The sequence below is a fragment of the Ochlerotatus camptorhynchus genome, unplaced genomic scaffold (genome assembly GCF_037179485.1).
Source record: "Ochlerotatus camptorhynchus isolate MF236.1 unplaced genomic scaffold, CSIRO-AGI_Acam_v1.1 ptg000090l, whole genome shotgun sequence".
Lineage (NCBI taxonomy): Eukaryota > Metazoa > Arthropoda > Insecta > Diptera > Culicidae > Ochlerotatus > Ochlerotatus camptorhynchus.
The window spans coordinates 1,538,122-1,547,049 of NW_027040580.1; the positions used below are offsets into that span (position 1 = coordinate 1,538,122).

Genomic DNA, 8,928 nt, shown 5'->3' on the forward strand with positions numbered 1-8,928 from the left:
AAGCAGAATTGATACATCGACATGTTTCGTCTAGAAACGATTCCTTATTGACTGTGTTGGGGAAACAGCATATGCATGTACGTAATTAGTGGATTTGTTAGTTATTTCGACACTTTAGGATACTGCTTGACATTTACAACTTTTTCAATAGTTTCTTGTTGAAAATCTTTTTAATTTTTTACTGTAGAAATATTTCTGATCGATTTGTGATAAAATTATTGAAATTGGTTCAGGAGCAGCTGAGTTATTAACGTTTAAAATCTTTCATAATTTCGTTACATGTTCCATTTTCGGTTTTCACAAAGTCACAAACGTAGTCCTACGTAAAAAAAAGTTGGGTTTTCGGAACACGGAATCCTACAAAATTACTCGTGGACAACGGTTAAATACCTTTTATTTAATTTCTCCGGTACACTGTTGGATGAGGCGCTAGGTGGCGGTGACGAAACAGCCGAGACAAGCGATGAGCTAGATAATGCCAATGGTGGTGGCATCGGAAGTAGCCGTGCACATGGTGCTGATGGTGATACGGGGGTCCGATAGCGGTGGCTAGATGATTGTGGTCAGACAGTGGCGGCGGCCGAATGGTGGCGGCCGGATGGCAGTGGATGGATGGCCGGATGCAAGTCGCCGGTTAGAATCGCTGAAGGCCCCACCATCGTGATGGTGGCCGGTGTTGCTGACGGCACACGCGGGATCGTGGCAGGTACAAACGATCGAGAAGGTGGCGGCCGGATGGCAGCGGCCAATTAGCATTGCTTGAGGCCCAGCGATCGATTATCTTCTTCGGAGGCTAAATCCCGACTCCCGATCCTTCGTCATCGTCACGCTACTCGCTCTTCGTTGGCTGTATCACTCTTCACTTTCTCATACTTCCGCTCTCACTCCGTCCAGGTACAGTGGATATCGACACCCACCACTGGTTTAGCATACACCATCAGTTTAGCTGTTCGTTTGCTCAGCCTATCGTCTATATCGCCAGCCAGCGCATTAAAAATAACCGTTTCAACCTGACTGATTCACTAATACAAATAATCTGTTTCCCGTGTTCATTGGTTCCTTATAAAAACAATGTTACCCGCCGGTAACAATATGTATAGGTTTCAATATTTCCCCTTTCTGTTTGACTACAGCAGCAGGCTTCATAGGTAACTTTTGTCAGAAAAGTTGTGATTTGACTCGGAATATTCCATCTGATACAACAATTTTAGTGAGGAGCGACCCTGTATTGATGACCCTACGAAAATATTGATGAAACTTGTCGTGTGGGGTGCACTAATAATAACCGCCGTGTTTATAACCGCCATGAATTTTGCTTAATTTTATTTGAGAAACATAATATAATTTGATAAGTAACCGAGTGTCTTTCAATCCGAGCTGCACGAAAAGTTACAAAAAGTTGATATTTTCTTATAATTAATGTACCTTAAGGTGTAACTTTACATGATCCTATATTCCTATTTATGAAATTCAAAATAATGAGATTGTTGTGAATGCACGTAGCTGTAACTATAAACGATTGTTAACAGCGTTGGAACTTACAATTTTTACAGATCTTTTCACCGCATGAATGTTAACATGCATGCTCTCAAAATGACAAGGATATTTGAAAATTTTGTGTAGTGCGCTGCGATGCCACTTTGCCAGATTTCTGTACACAAAGAAAGCTGGTTGGGATCCCCTATACCGTAGAACCACCGACAAACCGACATGAATGATCATACAAATTACAAAGTAATTTCTGATCAAAGCACAAAACTGACATCCACAAAGGAAGTGACAGACGGCTCGAAAACTTTGGTGACTAACCTGCTATTGCAATTTTTCAGTGTACCACATGGCGACACCACTACTACTGGATTGTACTACATGGCAACACTACTACTGGATTGAACTAGCATTTTCACCAAATGTACTAGAATGTTTTGGTTCTATCTCTTTCACTCTACTCAAAACTGAAATGCATAAAAAAATGACAAAATGATACACTCTTTGCACACTGTCAAAGAATCATTGTACACAAAATCAACTTTGTGCAAAACTAAAACAAAAATACTATCCCATCTGGTGGATGATGGCACAAGCTTCTAAGAAAATTCTATTACAGCGAACCACATTATTTTAATTGATTTCTTCGTCAGCTAGTCGTCTGTCACTTCGTTTGTGCTGACATCTGTTCGCGGAAAATATTTATCCTAGCCACGAACACGCGTACAAAATTTATGAGTTGCTCCGTGTCTAATCTATTTCGATCAAATTATTTTTAGCTAGATAAAACATTTCTATGGATTTGACAGATGGGATCGCTGCACATTTTAATCGGCCGTTATGGATTCTCGATCATGTTTAAGTTTCATGTCGGTTTGTCGGTGGTAGCACCCCGTTAGTTTAAATAGCTTAAATGACAATTGCATCGATTTATAATTTGTTTATCTGGTACAGTGTTGGCAAAATCATCAATCAAATTATATTTTTCCGCTCTCAATATCACGCGTGATATCGGAACAAAATATCATGCTTGATATTGATTTTACAAGCTCCTTTGATATTGCAAGACTATTCACAACGTGCAAAAATCAAGCGGATAGTTGACTAGACACAACAATCATTCTGTTGCACATCGTTTTCTTAGAAAGAGAAAGTATAGTTTTCTATCTCTTTTTAATCTTCACCGATGGCAGACACGAAGTGGCTGCTGCCAGCCGTTAGTTTGTATGGAAGTTTCGGTTGCGTTCGGGTTTAAAGCAAAAATCATTAAACTCAATCTCACCACAGTTTGTTGAGATTTGCAGCTGATGAGTTTAATTTGCTTGATATTCCGAGCTGCGATATCACAGCTTGCAAAATCAACCGCAACTGTATGCTTGTTGATTTTTGTCTACGAAAATCAAGCGTGATCCTGGGCATTGGTGAGATTTGAATTTGTTGATATTTTCCCAACACTGATCTGGTACCCCTACACAGGTCATTGGGCACCAGTGTAGGGTTACCAGTTAAACTAATTCTAAATGAGCGTCGTTTAGTTGCTATTTTAGCTATTCAAACTAACGGGGTTCTACGGTATTTTGATATCGAAAGCTGTACTACTGTACTTATCTCAAAAACTAGTTCCAAAACTTAAGTAATTTTTGAGCTACCAGGTACGGTATCAACATAAACAAGAGGGCCCCAATTTTTATTGTGTATAAACATGTTCTTATGGCGGTATAAGCTCCAACCAACTCTGATTAACTTTTAATACCGTTCCTGTTTGTATGATCTGCAAAATATTTTCTTATAGTCGCGTTGAATAACTCTAATGTCGACATCAAAGCAGCCGAACATTCTTGATCGGGATTTAATCCGAGGATAATACCAGTTGGAGCTTACCATGATTAGTGATTTAAATATGATGTCTGATTATCCTCTACTCAATTGGACGTGGAATTTTCATTTGATTCTCCATTGCCTGACGGTCTAACATGCCCTTGGTGCGTTCTTGATACGCCGGAGTCAGGCGACATGTATGATGACGATGAGTTACGCCTAGTTGTCCTCTGACAAGAACTGGCCGATGGGGCTGCAGGATGCTCGTTCAGGATTTCACCCCCCATTCGAAGTATTCCGATTTTATACTTCCTTTTCTGATAGTCATTCATGCGTTTCAAATCTGGCAGCAGACTCATCAGAAACAACACATCACTATCGCTGTAATCTATCGTGTTCTGTGTTTGATGTGATCTTTTTACTTCACAAGGAAAATCTCCGCTGCCATCTAATCGCCTATACTTTTCGTGCATTAGGTGCGAATCGGAGTGTACAGGTGCATCACGTTTATTTGAACTTCCTGAGCCATGGTCAAATCTTTCGCTTTTATCTGTTTCGCTGGGTTCTCTGAACTGATACTTGAATTCGATTTCTTCATTTGGCTCAAGCTCCTCACCCTCTATGATCTGATCGGAAATGGATGAATCTATTTCCAGGAACCGAGATATGCTGTCCTCAAGGTAGGGAGCGTCGTTCTCCGCCTGCGATTTTTTGGGTTTTGTGAAGGGTAATAGATATGACAAATGCTCTGCCAGGTAATACGGACGTTTGCTGCTTTCGGCAGGATTGGACGATGCATGGCTTTTCAAATGTTTGGTAAATCGTCCACGTAAGTTTCTCCATCTAGCTTTACATTCTTTTACAGTCACTAGAAGCAGAACAATTTGGGGTAAAATATACATATATTGCAGTGCTTCACACAAATCTTACCATTGGTTCCAATAGTTTGCGCGATTGTTTCCCAAGCTTTATCTTGGACGTATCCACGGTAGTAATCCTCCACGGTACTATCGTACAGACAAGGTTGTTGCTCAACTAATTTTACAAAGCTTATATTGAATTCGGATAAGTCTTGCATTTTACAGTGCAGTAACTGCACGAGTTTTCTCAATGAGACCGTTGTAAACCAGATAAATAAAGTTGTGGATTATAGCGAGGAGCGCGTAATGAAAGCCAATAATATTATGAATTTGCTTCACCGTGTAAATTTGTTATGACCATTACCTATCCAGAGATAAGCAAACAAACAAAATCGATGTCAATTCAATATTTTGGCATTTTGCTTGCGTGCAATTTAAGAATCCTAACCGTATTGTGTGCAATCCCATCACCGATACACGGTGTTTCATGAAAACCCATTAATGGGTAAAAAAATACCCATTTTCAAACCATGTATGCAGCTGTCAAAAAATGGGGGAATTTTGAAATCATAAAATGGGTGAAAAAATACCCATTTAAAGAATCAGTTCACGGTTGAATAATGGGTATATTTTTTACCCATTAATGGGTGAAAAAACACTTCGAAATTTTATCGTCTCATTTCCGTCACCGGCTCATTGGGAATGCAAACCAAACAGTTACTGTCCGCAGCATATTTGGCGAAAGTAAACGATCTCCGGAAAATATTAGAATCCAAAACGTTGGAGAGGCTTACGGATAAGTCAATACAATGGATAATTTGTATTATAATGTTTCGTGAAAAATTTGAGCGGAACACCTGCATTTATTTTCAATGTTTTAAAAACATTTTTACATCAACGAGCGCTTGCATCCTCCATTTGTAAAAATGGGTATTTTTTCACCCATTTTACGGTAAACACAATATAAGAAAATGGGTGAAAAAACACCCATTTATTGACAGACCACCCATTTACCCATTTATGAGTAAACCATAGTTTACCCATTAAATGAGGAGGGGCACTTTTAGCGGAAATGGGTATTTTTATACCCATTAATGGGTTTTCGCGAAACACCGTGTAGACCGCCGGGAAACCGTTGAAGCATAGACAAACAGACATAACTCTTAGAAGAAAATTCTTCAAACATCCTAACCGTATTGTGTGCAATCCCATCACCGATAGACCGCCGGGAAACCGTTGAAGCATAGACAAACAGACATAACTCTTAGAAGAAAATTCTTCAAATAAAAAAAAATCGTCAAGCGTACACAGAAAAACAAAACTACCCACCGCTTGGGTTTTTTAAACTCAAATTTGAGTTATTTGACCTCTGCCCGTTTCATTTCCTCTCGCTATTGTTGTCAAAAATAGAACGAAAGATTCGACTCAACCGTCTAGTTCCGTACGAGAAGCCAAAATTGAGTAATATGCGATATACCCAAATTTGAGTTAATTGAACTTAATTTTGGGTAGAAAAAATTGAAAATAACTTAGCGATGGGTAATTTTTTTTGCCGTGCTTAAATGCAAACTACTTTGAGCCGGTTTACCCAAATTTGGCTTATCGTACTCGTAGAAAAAACACTGAGGCGTAAACCAATAAAATATTTTGTTATTATTTAATACGAAATTTCTATTTGTTTCAGTTCATAATGAAGTTTCAAATCAATAAAGAAGCCCATTTAAATCAAACCAACACAATTGTTTAAAAATATTTATGTGTGTGTAGTGCAGTGTCAGTCTGTATCGACATCATAACATTGTTAATAAAAAAGCAAAAAAGTAAAATGATCATTTTCCTAGGCATTTTCTAATATTCTATCATTACAGGAACTCCTCCTCTGCACCACTGAAATGCGTCAACATCGGCATCTACAGTAGAATCGCTACCAGCAGCACAACAATTGTCAAAATTACCCTCGAAATTATCACCAACAATAACATTAGAATCTACACCATGGTGTACAGAATTGATTTATCTTTATTAAGGTGTACAGAAAGGCGCACAAGGGAAAAGCGTTCTTCCACCCGTTCAGGCACAATAAATTAACAAACAAACAGTGGCTTAGTTAGTAACTTAATTAAAACCATAATTGAAAAATGTGGGTTTATTTTTTATAATGACAGCTAATCTGACCTGGGAATTTAAATAAATTTGGTTTTGAAACAACAAAAATAACATTTCAATGCAACAAAAACGACAATTACTTTAAATGATGCTTCAATTTGATTCAAGCAAACATTTTTTTTAAATCAATAAAAGCCGATGTTCAATTCAATAAAATTAGTAGTATTATCAACAATCAATACGAAACTAACGACTTTAAATTGGCTCACTACTTGACTAGCCTATTGGTCCCAAGCAAACGATTTACGTATCCCATTCTAGTCGAAATTCTAGTACTACGCAATGTTTGTTTTGATTCACTATGAAAGTTTGACAGATAAAATGAGGGGTTATTGGTTTTTCCTATGTTTCGAGGGGTGAATCGATTAGCTTGGGACCGAAGAGAGTACCAGAGCTGAGCCAAAAAGTTGAGCACATTATTTCGGGACCTTCTAGTCTTAGAGTTACCTCTATGGTATTATCAACAATCAATACGAAACTAACGATTTTAAATTGGCTCACCACTTTAGTAGCCTATTGGTCCCAAGCAAACGATTAACGTACCCTATTCTAGTTGAAATTCTATTACTACACTATGTTTGTTTTGATTCGCTATGAAAGTTTGACAGATAACATCAGGGGTGTGTGGATTCATGCAGAACATGCAGGGGTGAGTGAAATAGCTTGGGACTGCTTGGGACCGTTGTTCTGGTACTGAGTGAGCCAAAAATAATAATGATTTTCTTCGGGACCCAGTGGTCTTAGAGTTACCTCTATGGTATTATCCCAACTCAATTTTGTTGTTGAATTAATCTATCAATTTTATTGATCCATATTCTATTCAAAATTTTGTTTAACATGAAACATAATTTGTTTGATTGCACTATGTTTTTTTCTGCGTGACGGAACATGGGAGATGAGTGAAAAGAACTTAATTTTGGGTTGTTTTGAATTTCTGTGTATGTTGTATGCACACTAGCCACATCGGTTGGAAACTAAATTGGCTCGAGAGTGATCACTACTTGACTAGCCTATTGGTCCCAAGCAAATCGATTAACGCACCCCATTCTAGTATAAATTCCACTACTACACTATGTTTGTTTTGATTCGCCATGAAAGTTTGACAGATAAAATGAGGAATTCGTAGATTTTCCCATGTTTCGAGGGGTGCATCGATTAGCTTGGGACCGAAGATAGTACCAGAGCTGAGCTAAAAAGTTAAGTTCGTTTCTTCGGGACCTTCTGGTCTTTGAGTTACCTCTATGGTAATATTACACAACAAGCGGAATGACCAATCGATTGTTTGGGTATAATTGGGTTCTTTAAGGGTATTGAGGTAAATGCATATTCGTAATCTGCATTAAAAATGGATCCCAAACCCAAAATTTCATCAATTTTGGTACACTGGAACTATTTTAAATAAGTACGATTACATTTGCAAAAATCACCTTATTAGCGCCCCTCGGTGTCACTTTGTACGGGAGCGAGCTGTCAGTTTGTTAGTTTAGTGTCAAACAGTGAAGTTATTATTTTGCTTTAAATCTTGATTTAAAAATCGAGATGAAAATGTGTGGGTTCCAAAAAAAATATCGCTGTGCTCCGAAAACGAAGCTCTTTGAGATGATGTATAAAAAACGATACATTTTTCAAAATTAAAGAACCCTATTCAACACCTTTTTTTTCTGTTATGTGTTATGTTTGAATTGAAAAAAAAAATGATATCCTACCTAACTACGAGTATAACTTAACCTAACGTGCTAGATCACGTATGATCTGACTAGTTGATGTCAGACCGGTGTATCTGAACCTTTCCAGGATAAAAACTCTCCGTTCTTCTAATGTTTGAAGGGGGATATCAAAATTTCTAGTTCGCTGGGGACTATTTAGGATCATCCTAAGGATCTTGTTCTGGATCCTTTGGAGTTTGAGGTGATGGCATTTGGCGCAACTCTCCCATATTGGCATCCCGTATTCCATTACGGGAAGGATGATTTGTTTGTAGACAGCAAGCTTATTTTTCAGGGACAGGGTAGACCTCCTGTTGATGAGTGGATACAACGATCTTATCAAGATGTTGCGCTTGGTTTTGGTTTTGTCAACGTGCTCCCTGAAAAGAAGCTTGCTGTCTATAGTGTTAGCCCGAGGTACACGACCTCTTTGGACCATTCCACCACTGAGCCGTTTTAGCAGATCTTATTATTCACCGACGGAACAAGTCTGGGAGATTTAGAGTGTAGAAAGATGATGACCTGGGTTTTTGCCGCGTTGATACGGATCTTCCAGCTGTTGAAATATTCAAACAGGACGTCCAGGCCTCTCTGAAGTTTGGCAGTCAGAGCTCCGATGACCCTACCCTTGTACCTAGACGATGGATGAATGCCATCATGCCAGACATTGGCGAATGCTTTTTTAACATCCAAAATCGCCGTGGCAGATGTTTTCGAAACAGACTTGTTCCGTCTGAGAATGTTGGTTACTCGAGTCAGCTGGTGGACAGTCGAACGACCTTTCCGAAAACCAAACTGTTCCTCGTTCTTCGGTACATGGTAGGAGCCGGTGATAGACTGCTCTTTCGAACAGTTTTGATAACCCTGAGAGAATGCTGGCTGGTCAATAA

The 8,928-nt window shown here is 38.7% G+C and overlaps 1 protein-coding gene across 1 annotated transcript; it reads right to left on the reverse strand.

The window, feature by feature from the left end:
- Nucleotides 1-403: 403 nt before the first annotated feature.
- Nucleotides 404-4,500, reverse strand: LOC135698567 (uncharacterized). Its single transcript, XM_065218612.1, has 2 exons — nt 4,237-4,500; nt 404-4,174 (listed from the first exon to the last, which is right to left on the reverse strand). The coding sequence occupies exons 1-2, from the start codon at nt 4,382-4,384 to the stop codon at nt 3,411-3,413; spliced, it is 912 nt and encodes a 303-aa protein (XP_065074684.1). The 5' UTR covers nt 4,385-4,500; the 3' UTR covers nt 404-3,410.
- Between the last annotated feature and the right edge of the window lie 4,428 nt (nt 4,501-8,928).

What these genes read in the sequence shown, in the direction of transcription:
- LOC135698567 (XM_065218612.1), bottom strand. Translation starts at nt 4,384, where the DNA reads ATGCAAGACTTATCCGAATTCAATATAAGCTTTGTAAAATTAGTTGAG. An exon ending in GCAAACTATTGGAACCAATG is followed by an intron (nt 4,175 to 4,236) that starts GTAAGATTTGTG and finishes TTCTGCTTCTAG; the next exon opens with TGACTGTAAAAGAATGTAAA.